Source organism: Phocoena phocoena, chromosome 8 (assembly GCF_963924675.1).
Source record: "Phocoena phocoena chromosome 8, mPhoPho1.1, whole genome shotgun sequence".
NCBI classification, from domain to species: domain Eukaryota; kingdom Metazoa; phylum Chordata; class Mammalia; order Artiodactyla; family Phocoenidae; genus Phocoena; species Phocoena phocoena.
The window spans coordinates 107,894,471-107,908,623 of record NC_089226.1 but is presented as its reverse complement, the minus strand read 5'-3'; the positions used below and the strand labels follow the sequence as shown (position 1 = coordinate 107,908,623).

General features: G+C 60.9%; 1 protein-coding gene across 1 annotated transcript; it reads right to left on the bottom strand.

Annotated features, from left to right (window-relative positions):
* Positions 1-2,039: 2,039 nt before the first annotated feature.
* PHLDA2 (pleckstrin homology like domain family A member 2) lies at positions 2,040-2,483 on the bottom strand. The gene has a single exon (XM_065882818.1). It carries the CDS (start codon positions 2,439-2,441, stop codon positions 2,046-2,048), a length of 396 nt encoding a protein of 131 aa, XP_065738890.1. The 5' UTR covers positions 2,442-2,483; the 3' UTR covers positions 2,040-2,045.
* Positions 2,484-14,153: the final 11,670 nt, after the last annotated feature.

The window sequence follows — 14,153 nt, the reverse complement described above, 5'->3', positions numbered from 1 at the left end:
CCAGCAGGCTGCCGTGCCCCATGACCAGTATGGAAAGGACAACCTTGTCAGGTGTCTACAGACGCCCTTGAGACCAGGAAGGCTACCCCTCCCCCACAGGCTGCCTTTGAAAGGAGCTGTTACACTCAGAAACCCCAACCTCAGAATTTCACGTCCCAACTGGAGGGGCCTCAGAGAGCCAAGGTCCGCCCACCCTCCCGGCCCAAGGGCTCAGGCCAGACCCTGCCTCCCCTTGAGCCCCGCCAGGAACTGGGGTCCCACCCTCTGACTTTGGCCATTCACCCAGAGGGTCTGGTGGGAGGGGTCTCCAGGCTAGGGCAGCATGGGAGCGCACCCTGGGGTTGGTCTTTTCTACTCTCTGAAGGAGCCCCCTCCCCATTTGCACAGGGGCTTCACAGTGCTGTTCAGGAGAAAATTCATGGCAGGAATGGTTTCTTCTCTGGACCCAGCACCCAGGCTCCTGCAGGCCTCCCAGCAGAGGGACAGCCCCTCCCCAGTCTGACCCCTGCCACCCGGTTAGGAGGCCTGTGATGGTGCCCCCCCCCATCAAGGGTAAGTGACTGACATTAGGGCCCAATTTTGGTCCTTCACTCCCCTCACCTCTGCCCCCCACACCTGGCTCCCTCCAGCCACAAAGGTGAAATGAAGGTCCCCTGGCTAGGCCAGGATCAGCGTCCTGTCCCTTTCTTCCATCCTAGGCTTCTTCATCACCCACAGCCCTTCCAGGTGGAGGGGCACACCTCCCCTCCGGAGCCTGGGGGTTTGGGGGCAACCCTGGATGCACAGGGTCCCAGCGGGCAGGAAGGGCAGAAGCTGGGCCTCCCCATCCTGATGTCACATCCTGGGCCACTCGGAGGCCTCAGCCTCCTGCCACGCCGGCAGAAATGGTGCAGGCCTGTCTCCCGTGGGCCCAGAAGCACTGCCCACCTTGCTGGCCCCGCACGTCAGGCACTGGCTGGCAGCATGTTAAGAGGAGTGCGGCCGGTGGGCAGCCAGAGGCCTGAAGGCTTCCTTTCAGGGGTCTGGGCAGGGGCGGGAGGGGGCAGCTAGGGTCGGGTACCCCACCGAGGGCCAGAGCAGCTCAGATGGGGGAGGCGTGATGACCTCACAGGGGCATTTTGTGAGTGGCTTCCGGGAGCAAGCCGGGGGCCCTGTCCTCCCCATTCCACACCCGGGAGCGGAAGTCAGGGCCACTCCCAGGGCACTTCCCCGCCTCCAGCGATGGTGCGGCCAGGGTCCAGCGGATAACGGTGTTCATTCAAAGAGCACTTCCTTGCCCTTCGGACACCTGGGGTGGCCTGGCCGCTCCCCCCAACTAACACACACTGAATGAAGGGGCCACCCACTCGCCTCCCGCAGGAAGCTCACTGCACCACACCGGCTGGTAGAAAAGAGAACAAGTCAGGTAGTTTATTTGGAATGGACACATTGATTACACACACACACATATATATATATATATATACACACACATATATATACACATATATATATGTATATATATTAAGACAGATGGTTTTAACACAAATACCATCAAAATAAATACATAGATAGTCCAATAATTTAATGCACCCGCACAGCGGGGGCGAGGCTCTGCGGCTCCGCACGGGAGGGTCCTTCTCTGCTGGGTAGGACGCAGCCCCGGCCTTTGTCCTCGCCGTGGTCAGTGGCTGGGCGCCGCCGGGGCTTCTGCCGCTCCGGGCATTCCCTGAGCTCCTGCCGGCGCGGCCCGCGTCCGGCCCGACTCGTCCAGTGTGTGGTTCCTGTGGGGAGAGCGGGGAGGTTCAGGGAGCTGTGCCCGAGCCCGGTGGCTGAGCGAGCCGGAGTCCAGCCGGTGGGTCTCCCGAGGCCCGGACACGGCAGGGGCAAGCGACGGCTCCTGCCGCGCGCCCCAGCCGCGCCGCGTTGTCGAGGCCCCCAGTCCCCTCTCGACAGCGTTCCCTAGACGGGGCAGGACCTCCCCCCGACGTCCGAGGTCGACATCAGCCTCCCCGAGGACCGCGTCCAGCGGGCGGGTGGGCGGGCGGCACTCACCGCGGCGGCGCTCAGGGCGCGCGGGCCGTCCCGGCCTCGGGCTGCCCGACGGGCGCGGCGCGCTCCTGGCGGCTGCGGAAGTCCTCCAGGGCGCGGCGGTTCTGGAAGTCGATGAGCGCCAGTGTGATGGCCGCGTTCCAGCAGCTCTCGCCCGCGCAGCGGAAGTCGATCTCCTTGCGGTCGGTGGTGACGATGGTGAAATAGACGTACTTGCCCGTACGCTCCACGCAGTCCACCTTGAGGATGGAGTGGAAGCGCAGCTCCTTGGGGCGCGCGCCGGGACCGGTGGGGAACAGGCTCAGGCAGTCAGGGGTGAGCACGCCGCGCTTCTTCTTCCACAGCTGGAACAGGCTGTCGCTGCGCTTCTCCAGCTCGCCCTCGCGCAACACCTCCCCGGGGGTCTTCATGTCGGCCGGGTGCAGCTCGCAGAAGCGAAGGCGCTCCGCCGGTGGCAGCCTCTGCAATGCGCCCCGGCTCCCCGGCGCCGTCTTTATAACGGCCCCGCCCCACGCGCTCGGTCCGGCCCGCCCCGGGCACGCCCCCTCTCGGCCACGCCCCGCGCCCCCTTCCTGGGCCCAGCCCGCCCCGGTCCCCCCAGCCTGGCCACCCCGGGGCTGCGCGCCGCACCCTCACCCCGGGTCGCCGTGGTCGCCCCGCCTTCGCCTTGTCTGCAGCCCGTTCCCCCGGCGCCCCAGACCCGTGGCCCCGTGGAGCGACTCAATGGCCCCCACCCCGCCCCGGACGCCGGCCCCACGGAGGAATGCGCTGCGGCCCGCCCTGCCCGCGGTGACTCACTGCCGGGGAGCCGCGGGAAGCGCCCGAGGCCGGGGACGGCCCGGGGCGCGGTGACGGCGAGGCTCAGACCCCCACCCTCCAGGCGCGCCGACACCCAGCCCTGCCGCTCGTGGGGCAGATGCAGTCGCGGCCCCAGTTCCTCCCAGGCCCCCGGGGAGACCCTTCGGTGGCCCTGCCCCAGCCGGCCTTATCTCCCATCTTGCCACCCGCCGGCCGGCGCGCCTGGGACGACCTGCCCTCTTCCCCCTGGGTCGTCGGGCCGACCGGGAGAGCAGGTGTTCTGAACTTCAGTTTTCTCTTCTGTAAAATGGGGGACGATGACACTTGTTGGATTAGGCAACGCACGGAAAATGCTAGAACAGCTCCCCTTAGTGTTCAGTAAGTGTGAGGGCCGCTCCCAGCTCCCTTCCCGGGCGCCTGTCCCGCTCCCTGGGCCCTCCTGGCGGCTGTACGTGGGGGGAGGGAGGACGCACCGGCGGACCCGCCAGAGGTACTGGGAGCCGAGGGGGCGCGGAGCGCGCTGGTGCGTGGGGGGCAGAGGGGCCTTCGGCCTGGGCCGGGCCGGGGGCGGCTGAGTCATGCCCTGCCAGCCGGACAAGTCTTTTTATTTACCCTCTTCCTTTTTTTTTTTTTTTTTTTTTTTAAACCCTCTTCCTTTAAAGGGTTTAACAGGAAGTGATCGCTGGCTCCTCCAGGGTTCCCGGGGGGTGGGGGGCGGTGGCGGCAGAAGGGAATCTACGGGGGCCCCAGCCGCTCCGGGGCCAGCCCCTTCCAACACCCCGCCGGGCTGTGACCTGGGCAGGTGGTGCAAAGTGGAGCAAGGAGGGCACGAGTCCGTTGGGGCTGTGAGAGCCACGCCCCCTCCTGGTGCAAGATGGAAACGCAGGTACCCTGGTTCAAAAAGTATTCATGGTATTTTCAGGACTGTGAAGGCAGAGCATAAAGCCAATGTGGGACCTTCTGGGTGCGGGCCCGTCCGGCCGGCCGTGGAGCCAACCCTGCCCCACCTGCCCCCGCTCTGAGGCCTTGGGCAAATCCCAACCCTGGCCCTTCAGGGTCACCGTGAGGAGTAAGGTGCACCGCTGGCTCAGATGAGTGGCTTGGGCCAGGCCTCTGCAGATGGACACGCCCACCTGTGCGTCCAGGGCAACTGTCAGCGGTGTGGCAGAGGGCAGGGGGTGCCCAGGACTCTGGCCTGCGGGAGGGAGCACAGGACAAGCATAGGGACGCTGGTCAGTGTTGGGGGGAGGGGCGGAGCTGGAATCGGCAGGCCCGTGGGGTGGCAGGCCAGAGGGTGAAGGGAGCACAGGGTGGGTGGGTGGGGAGACAGATCGCCCCTCAAGACAACACAGGGCAGACTTGTAAGGGGGTGAGCTCCCCATCACTACAGGCATCCCAGCAGAGCTGGTAAAGGGAATTCCAGCATCAGGCAGGGTGAGACTGCTGACCCGCCTTCCCGCAGGCTCTCTGTCCTGAGGGGGCCCTGGGCTGTCGGGGCCACGGGAAAGGCAGCCCAGGGGCCAGGCTGCTGCCTCTAGGAAGCCACTGTGAGCCCCCTGGGTGTCCAGCGCTCTGCCGGGACCCCTCCGAGGCCCACCAGCCCGTTTCCCCCACCCGGGGGCCAGTCATTGGAACCTCAGGGCCAGGCAAACCACAGACACTCGGCACTGCTTAAGCACCTACTGTGTGCCTGTAAGCCTGGCTGGTGCTAGGACCCCGAGGAGAGGGGAGAGGGGAGAAGCCCTGCCTGCCCTGGGGAGTACGGGGTTGGGGGTGGGCAAGAGGACAGCTTGGAGGTCTCCATGGGGAGGGCGGGGTGCCACAGGGGGATTCCCAAGGAGCCCAGGTGAGCGAGGCCCAAGGTGGGCATTCTTCCAGCCCCATTTCACAGACGTGGTAGCGGAGGCCCCAGGGAGGGCGGGGCAAGAGAGACAGGAAGGGATGTGAGAGGCCTTGAAAACCAGGTGAGGCCAGGTGAGGTGCACTTCGCCATGCCCACCCAGCGCTCCTCTCTTTGTCCCCAACAGCCAGGCCTTTCTGGGGAGAGTCAGTCGGTGACCAATGACCTGGGGGGGACGTGGTCTGACAGGTGGGCGTCCGCGGGAGCTGGGAAAGCAGGTCACAGGGGGTGGGGAGCCCACTGCCACTCTCCCCGGAGGATGGGGATGGGCTGGTGGAAATCCCCCCCAGGCAGCTTCACCACCAACGCCCCTGCCCCGGGGGGCCTGGAAACCCCTCCAGCCAGAGGCCCGTGGGCCGCCTGGCCAAACCAGCAGGAACCCAGAGCAAGGAGGGGACCCTGTCCCCACGCCTGAAGCAGGCCCGTCTGAGGGTCCCTCTGGAACATGAGGAGGAAGCAAAGCGCTGACCTTGCAACCCCAGCGAAGGTCTCTCGGGGAGACACCCCTGAGCCATTTGATAGCTAGGAGCCCAGAGGACCCACCAGGCTGGCTTCCTGCAGGGGACCGAGGCCCTGGGTGCGGATGCGGGCTGCGGCCCATCAGGGCGCCAGGCCAGGTTGGTGCTGGGGAGGGAGGAGCCCCAGCCTGAGGGTCAGGGGCCTGGCACCCTCGGGGAGGCCCGTGTGGGCCCTGCTTTCTTCCTCAGGGTCACCCCATGAGGCGGGGGCCGCTGGGTTGCTTTCTTGGTGTTTGCAAGGACCGGGTGGGGCTCCTCAGAGGAGTTAAGCGGCTCAGCAGAGGTCACCCAGCCCGCCAGTGGGATTCAGATTCATCCTATTGCATCCCGAGCCTGGGGGCAGGAACCAGCCTCTGCCTGAAGGGCTGAGCAGGCTCTGGGCTGGGGATGTTCGGTGGCTGCTTCTCAGACGGGGAGGGGCCAGCGCGGGGCCTTGCCTCGAGACAGTGGCGTCAGAGAGCGTAGGTCTGAGCCAAGTTTACTAATATTTATCCAAGGGCCGCATCCGGGATTCACGCGGAGCCTGAGGAGACCCCCTCCCCCCCCACCCCCCCACCCCCACCCCCCGTCCCACCAGGCAGACGAGACTGGTCCCCAGACATCCGGCTGGGGACACCTGTCATCCCTTCCAGCTGGGTGAGGATGTCAGGCAGCTGGGGCAGAGAGAGGACACCTCTTCGAAACTCCCCGAGTGAGGTCATTTCCCCAGCGGTGACGAGGCCAGGCCCTCCAGGCTCTGGCCCAACCAGCCTGGCGAAAGGAAGATGAGGAAGCTGTGCATCACGGGCAGCCCCTGTGCCTGGGGCTCTTCCTGTGAGTGGCAGTGCTCAGGGACAGCCCTGAGGACAGGTCCCCTGCTCCCCTGCCTGGAAGACACCCCCCCCCCCACCTCTTGCCTCTTCCAGGAAGCCTTCTGGGATTGCCGGGGCACACCCTCGGGCCTGCTCCCACCAACCACGTTGACTGCCAGGCCTTGGAGTTCCATTGCCTGCTCCATGCAAGCCTGGGGCGGGCCGGGGGCAGCGGGGTGGGGGGGAGGCCCCAGCTGCCCGGAGTTGTAGCACCTGAGAAGTGGCCTGATGTCACCTGACCTGAGCCCAACATAGCCCATCGGCCGTGGCCTGTGACTCAGGCCTGCCCTCAGTCCCTCTCCCCAAAGCTGCAGCCTGGGAAAAGTGAGCGGTCCAAGGGCGGGAGGCAGGCCGCCTGTCCCCACCTGGTTTCAGGCTCTCACTGTCAGCCTCGCCTTGGTCTCTCAGGTTCATCCCTCTGTCTGGCTCCCTGAGCCCCTCAGCTGGAGTCCGACAGGCAGGCCCCACCTCACAAGGCGCTGGGGATCGAATGAGAAACAGTGACACACCACCCAGAGCGCCTTTACTTCTTGGGTCCTGGCAAGCGCCCATTCATCCCTCAGTACCCTGCTCAGAAGTCACTACCAGCTCCTAAAATGCAGTGACAATGTCATAGTCTTTGGGGCCCTCAGGGCCCAGCCCAGGCACTCGCGAAGTGTTTTTGGAAATGAGTGGGCCTAAAAAGCATCTACCTCCCTATCCAAGAGACCCAGCTCTCTGCTCAGAGCAACTGATGTCAGTGGAGACTGTTTGCTTGTCTGTGAAACCAGAACACCTCGGGGCGGGGTGGGGGGTGTCTGGTGGCGGGGACAGGGCCAGGCTGGTCCAGGCCTGGGGGAGCTGAGAGGAGGGGCCTCTCCCATCATCACAGAGTGCGGAGCGGGTAGGGGAGCCAGCTGTCATTCCTGTCACTCAGCAGACACTGCCCAGGGCCTGGTTCACGGGGACAAGGGACCTTTCTGGAATCTCGGATGAATGTATGAACAAAATACAGGAAAGGGGGGAGGGCGAGTGGGCAAGGCATGGCCACCACCTTCTGGACGGTGCTCAGCCCTTGCAGCTGCCTGGGCTGCGTCATCACAGGACAGAACATCTTGCTCCCGCCCACCCTGGCCCCAGAGTCTGTGCAGCAGGTCTGGGCTGGGACCCTGTCATGTGTATTTTTGTTTTCTCTTTTCGGTCATGTGTATTTCTGTTTTCCTTAGATTTATTTATTTATTTATTTAGGCCGTGCCGTGCAGCATGCAGGATACTAGTTCCACAACCCGGGATCGAACCCGTGCCCCCCGCGGTGGAAGCACGGCGTCTCAACCACTGGACCGCCAGGGAAGTCCCTGTCATGTGTATTGTAATCAAGTTCTTTACTACTTTAAACATTTACCAAAATAGTTACCAACTGTTGACATAAAAAGTAAAAACTGGCTGAAATGATTGCAAAGCTCTATTTCAAAGTTCTGAGCGCTCCTCTCTCGCGACCCCACCTCAGGTCCACTCTTGATGCGGTTAAGTGACCTTTGATCCTTTTTACTGGGTTGGCCAAAGTGTTCGTTTTTTTCCGTGAGATGGCTCTGGTAGCGCTCACTTGTCTTTAACTGTATTCAAGACAATTTTGTTAGGTTGCATTGTGACAGCTGTCACGTCAGCGTGCATTTTAAAAACTTATCAAAATTGGTGGATTTTTCTGTAGCCATTTTAATACTGAAGATGGAAGAAAAACGACATTTTCGGCACATTATGCTCTATTATTTCAAGAAAGGTAAAAACGCAACTGAAAGGCATAAAATGATTTGTGCGGTGTATGGAGACGGTGCTGTGACTGATCGAACGTGTCAGAAGTGGTCTGTGAAGTTTCGTGCTGGAGATTTCTCGCTGGACGATGCTCCACGGTCAGGCAGACCCGTTGAAGTTGAGAGCGATCAAATCGAGACATTAATTTAGAACAAATCAATGTTATACCACGCGGGAGATAGCCGACATACTCAAAATACGCCGACAGACTCAAAATACCCAAATCGAGCGCTGAAAATCATTCGCACCAGCTTGGTTATGTGAATCGCTTTGATGTTTGGGTTCCACGTGAGTTAAGCGAAGAAAACCTTGACCGTACTTCCGCATGCGATTCTCCACATAAACGTAACGAAAACGTCCCGTTTTTAAAACAAGTTGTGACGGGCGATGACAAGTGAATACTGTACGATAACGTGGAACGGAAGAGATCGTGGGGCAGCGAAATGAACCACCACCAACCACACCGGAGGCCGGTCTTCATCCAAAGAAGGTGATGTTGTGTATAGGGTGGGATTGGAAGGGAGTCCTCTATGATGAGCTCCTTGCAGAACGCCAAACGATTAATTCCAACAGACACTGCTCTCAATTGATGAAAAGTGTCCAAGAAGTTCTGATTCATCCGCTTTATTCACCAGACATTGCACCTTCGGATTTCCATTTATTTCGGTCTTTACAAAATTCCCTTAATGGAAAAAATTTTCAATTCATTAGAAGACTGTAAAAGGCACCCGGAATAGTTCTTTGCTCGAAAAGATAAAAAGTTTTGGGAAGATGGAATTACGAAGTTGCCTGAAAAACGGCAGAAGGTAAATGGAACGAAACGGTGAATACGTTGTTAATAAAGTTCTTGGTGAAAATGAAAAATGTGTTTTTACTTAAAAACCAAAAGAACTTTTTGGCCAGCCCAATAAAAAATGCATTGGCGTTTCCTCAAAAAATTAAGACTAGCATTAACATGTGATCCAGCAATTCCACTTCCGGGTCTGTCCCCAGAAGAAGCAAGCAGAGACTTGAGATGGCTGCACACCCGTGTTCACAGCAGCCAAAGGTGGAAGCACGTGCCTGTCCATGGATGAACGGATACGCAAAACGTGGTCCGTGTACACAACGGAGTATCACTCAGCCTTAAAAAGGGAGGAAATCGTGACGCAGGCTACAACGTGGATGAGCCTTGGGGACATTACGCTCAGTGAAATAAGCCAGACGTAGAAGGACAAATTCTGTCCGATTCCACTCACACGAGGTCCCTGGAGTCGTCAAATCCATAGAGACAGGAAGCAGGACGTTGGGGGCCAGGGGCTGGGGGAGGGGAGAGGAGTGAGTGTTTCATGGGGACAGAGTGTCCGTTTGGGAAGGTGGAAAGTTCTGGAGACGGATGGTGGGGATGGCTGTCCAATATCGTGAATGAACTCCATGCCACTGAGCTGGCTAAGCTTCTAGAAATGGTCAAGATGCTAAATTGTGTGTAATGTGTATTCTAGCACAACTGAGAAAATGTGAATATCCATGTCTGCAGACACGAGCTTGCATTTTTAATCTGTTTGATAGAAAGGGGGACAGGTCTTGTTTTCTTCTAGGTCGTGGGTGTCCCCCATGAGTCCGCCTCCCTTCCACCGGCCACACTCTCACCTAATCACCTCCTGTGCTGGGCCTCAGGCTGCAGTTCCCGTGGGCAATGTTGCCGGAGTGTCTGTGTGACGCTGACCATACCCATATGTGCGGCGTTTCACCAGGACAGCTGGGAGGACATGAATTGCTGAGTTAAACATGTCACAACTCTGACAAGATTGCCTGCCAACCGATTTACAGCCCTCCTGGCAGTCAGGGTGCCCGTTTCCCCAAAGCTGGCCGAACAATGGATGCTCTGTATTACCAACTGTGGCCCAAAACGGGGTCCAGGCTCCAGGGGCGTTTCTCTGAGCCCCATGTGTCTGCCGTCTTTGCTCTTCACATGCTTGTGTCTGTCTGAACAGCTTCTGTAGGGGGTGACGGTGGCCCTCCCCCAAGAGATGTGTCCGTCGTCATCCCAGAACCTGTGAATGTGACCTTATACAGTAAAAGAGTGAATAGGGTCCCACTCACATGAGGTCCCCAGAGTTCTCATTCACAGAGATAGGAAGTAGACAGTGGGGGCTGGGGGAGGGGAGGGGCGTGAGTGTTTAACGGGGACAGAGCGTCAGTTTGAGAAGATGGAAAGTTCTGGAGATGGATGGAGGTGATGACCTTATATGGCAAAAGATGCGATTAAATTCATGACCTTGAGAGGAGGAGCTGCTCCTGGATTATCGAGGGGCCTGAATGCCAGCACACGTGTCCTCATCAGAGACACAGGAGAAGAGGAGGCCACGTGACAACAGAGAGAAGCTGGCGGGACGCGGCCACAGCCCAGAGATGCCTGGAGCCCCAGAAGCTGGAAAGGGCAGGAGCACCCTTCCCTAGAGCCACTGGAGGGAGCGTGGCCCTGCCAACACCTTGATTTTGGATTTCTGGCCTCCAGAACTGTAAAAGTGCTAAGTTTCTGTTTGTTTTAAGCCACCCAGCTTGTGGTCAGTTACAGCAGCCCCTGGACACTGATACAGCTCCCAGGGAGTCTGGTGCTAAGCCTGCCCCACCCTCCCATCCACACCTTCTCACCCTCTCCTGGGCCTGCAGCCCAGTCTGATGGCAGATGGGGACCGGACAAGAGTGATGGGGTCGTTAGCTGACCATGGGTGGTGAGGTCCAGGCTTCCCAGGGACCACCGGTGAGCTCTGAGCTGGGTTTTCAAGGATGAGTAGGAGTTCTCCACATCACCTGGTTTGGACAATCAGCCCCTCACCAGGCACCGCAGTCTCGGGGCTGGTCTGTGCCCGTGGCCCCTCCCATCCACCAGCCCCATCCTGGCCCCCCCCCCCACCCATGAGCTGCTGAGGGGCTGGGCATCCTGGCCCAGGGTCTCCAGGCCCCCCTACACACCACCCCAGGTATCTCATGCTCTAAACAGTGTCCCCTTGTGCCTCCCACTTTGCAGGCCAGAGGCCAGGCACTCTCTTCCCTGCTTCCTGAAGTCCACCCTCCCGCTTCTGTACCACCACCTGCCCGCCGGCGCAACTCCTGTCCCAGCCTCTAGCCCGGCTGCCTGTGGCCATCTGCACGAGTGTTCTGGGGCTACTATAACAAATGACCACACACTGTGAAGAACACGGGTCTATTACCTTCCAGTTCTGGAGATCAGAAAGGCTGTGCTGAAAGCCTGAGGAAAGACCCCGGCCCAGCCCCTTCCTCAGGGCCAGTCTCCTCCCATCGTCCTTGGAGCCCCTCAGCCCTGCCCTGTGACGGGACCCCAAGGACCGGGCCTGGGGGTGCCTCTCACGGTTCCCTCCCCCACTTCCACTGCAGAGCTGGGAAAGGTGACCTCTCTGGGTCACAGCCTGGGGGCTGGGCTCCATCCTCTACTTGGTTCTCCTCCTTCTCAGGAGGTCAGGGTCCTGGTCCCTGGGAGGGCAGCTCCAGGAGCTCTGCTGGGACCTTCCAGCCCCCTGCCAAAAACGGGGTCATGGCAGAAGAGCCCAGACTACGCTGGCCCAGTGCCTGCCCGTCCCCCGAGACGCACGCTCCAGGCTCGCTGAGGCCCAGAGCTCCCAACTGGCAGGCACTGGGGAGGTGGCGTGGGCAGCCCTACCCGTGCCCGGGGTCGGAGTAGGAGGGCGGCTCTGGCCTCACGCGCAGGCTTCCTCTCCCGTATCCCCAGGGTGGCAAGTGATGGGTCTCCTCACAGCCCAGATGCGTGAGCCGGGGAGGCTGAGGCTTGGTGGACACCCCCAGACTTGCAGAGGGGCCCTGGAGAAAGCCCCCGGCCCGAGAGGGAAGAGCCCGCAGAGGGCGTGTCTGTGGGGTCTCCTGCCCCTGTCCTCCTGGGCCTGGGCAAGGTCCACAGACCCCACGAGCCTGGAGCCCAGCTGGGCCGGGCCAGGCCAGGCCTGTTAGGTTGCCATGGAAAGTCACATCCGGCCACCGCCCTGGAGCTGAGTCTGCGTGGCCAGGCTGGCTCAGTGACTGGCCGGGTGGAGACAGAAAGACAGGGGCTCCACCCAGGCATACCAACGTGACTTGGCCTCGGGGTGTGTGCGAGCCTCACCCTCCCTGCGGCCTCAGGAGGCAGGGCTGAAGGGGGTCTCCAGGGTCAGCGCCCAGTGGGAATCCACAGACAGAGGGTCCCAGGCTCCGAGGCTGTGAGGCGGATCCCAGGCAGACAAGGTACCCGGAGAATCACACCAAGTTCAGAGGGACCGAAAGCTCAGCCAGGGCCGGGGAGGGGTTCTGGAGGTCCTGCTGTCGGGGGCCTGAATGGCTGGGTTTGAGGTCATGGGCTCCCGCCCCCCACGGGGCTCTGCCCTCTGAGCTTGGGGCTGGGAGGACGTGTCCACCTCCACAGGAAGGAAGCTGCTCGGAAGGACTCGGAAGCAGGGGCCAAAAGCCCAGGTGTGGCTGTGCCGGGCAGGCCGTTGGCAGGGAGCCGGGGGCCACCCACGCTTGGGACAGTGCCCTCCAGCAGGGCCCCAGCCCCGGAGACAGCCCCTGCTGCAACCAGGGGCTTGGCTGGTGGCCAGGGGCTCCCTCAGGATGCAGCTGGAGGTGGCCCCTCTCCCACCGGGCCTCTGCAGCCCACCCAGCGTTGCCCAGCCCACTGGGCACTCAGAGGTGGGGGGGGAGCGGTGCTGGGAGGTGTGGAGGAGACATTTCTGAGCAGAGGGCAGGTCAGAGGTCAGCAGCACTACCAAGACAGCCCAGCTGCCCACCTCTGGGGCAAGGCTTGGAGGGAACCCCAGCCCACCCCCCACGGCCCCCACAAAAGCGCTCAGGGAGCAGAAGCCCAGCTTGGCCCGTGACAGCCTGGGCTTAAAGAAGGGAGCCCCTGGGCTTCCCTGGTGGCACAGCGGTTAAGAATCTGCCTGCCAATGCAGGGAACACGGGTTCGAGCCCTGGTCCTGGAAGATCCCACATGCCACAGAGCAACTAAGCCCGTGAGCCACAACTACTGAGCCCACATGCCACAACTACTGAAGCCTGCACGCCTAGAGCCCATGCTCCACAAGAGAAGCCACCGCAATGAGAAGCCCGCGCACAAGGGCAGCCCCTGCTCGCTGCAACTAGAGAAAAGCCCTCGCAGCAACCAAGACCCAAGACAGCCAAAAATAAATACATAAACAAATTTAAAATAAAAGAAGGGAGCCCTTGGGGCTGGGGGGACTGTGGGGCCCTGGAATGGGGGGGTCGGGTCTCTGCTTGGCCCCTGCCCCACCAAGTGGGAGCCATGGACCAGCAGAGCAGGCTGGCCACCGGGGGCGGAGGGGCCTGGGAGGCTTTGTCGCCACCCCAGGCCCTAGGTGCCACAACTCCCAACTCCTAAAGGGGAAAACCAGAGTTTTAAGTGGAATCTCCCCAACTTGTGGGGCTTTTGAAAAATCAGCCTCACTAAAGTATAATTTACATACGTAAAACCAAACGTCCCCACGTGAGGGACTTTGAGGAGTTTGACAAGCGAACACGCAACCGAGACAGCGCCCTGGGCAGCCCCAGGCCCACCCCCAGGCAGCCGTGGTCACTGTGCGGCCTGGAAGGTTTGGAAGTCAGAGATACGTCGTGGAAGGCCCCGCTCAGGTGATGCTTTCGAGAGCCCCGTGCTGCTGGGCTCCTATGGCCAAGGATTGGTCCGTGTGGGGTACAGACACTGCTGCCGCCCCACCTTCAGGCAGGGAGCCCCTGCTCCCCAAGGCCGGGGCACTAGGCCACACACCACCCGGAAGTCAGGATGCCGAGGCTGGCGGGGGCGGGGGGGACTCAGAACGGCAGCTGGGCCTGGAGTCGTCCCTGGTTTTTTTGGGTTTACTAAATTTATTCATTTTTGGTTGCACTGGGTCTTCGTTGCTGTGCGCAGGCTTTCTCTAGTTGCAGCGAGCAGGGGCTGCTCTTCATTGTGGTGCGCGGGCTTACTGCGGTGGCTTCTCTTGTTGTGGAGCACGGGCTCTAGGTGCGCGGGCTCAGCAGTTGTGCCACGAGGGCTCAGTAGTTGCGGCTCGCAGGCTCTAAAGCGCAGGCTCAGTAGCTGTGGCACATGGGCTTAGTTGATCCGTGGCATGTGGGATCTTCCCAGACCAGGGCTCAAACCCGTGCCCCCCGCGTTGGCAGGCAGATTCTTAACCGCTGTGCGGCCAGGGAAGTCCTAGCCCTTTGGTTTTGAGCGTGCGTGACAGACAAGACCCAGGCCCTGTGGGAGAGGCATCGAAC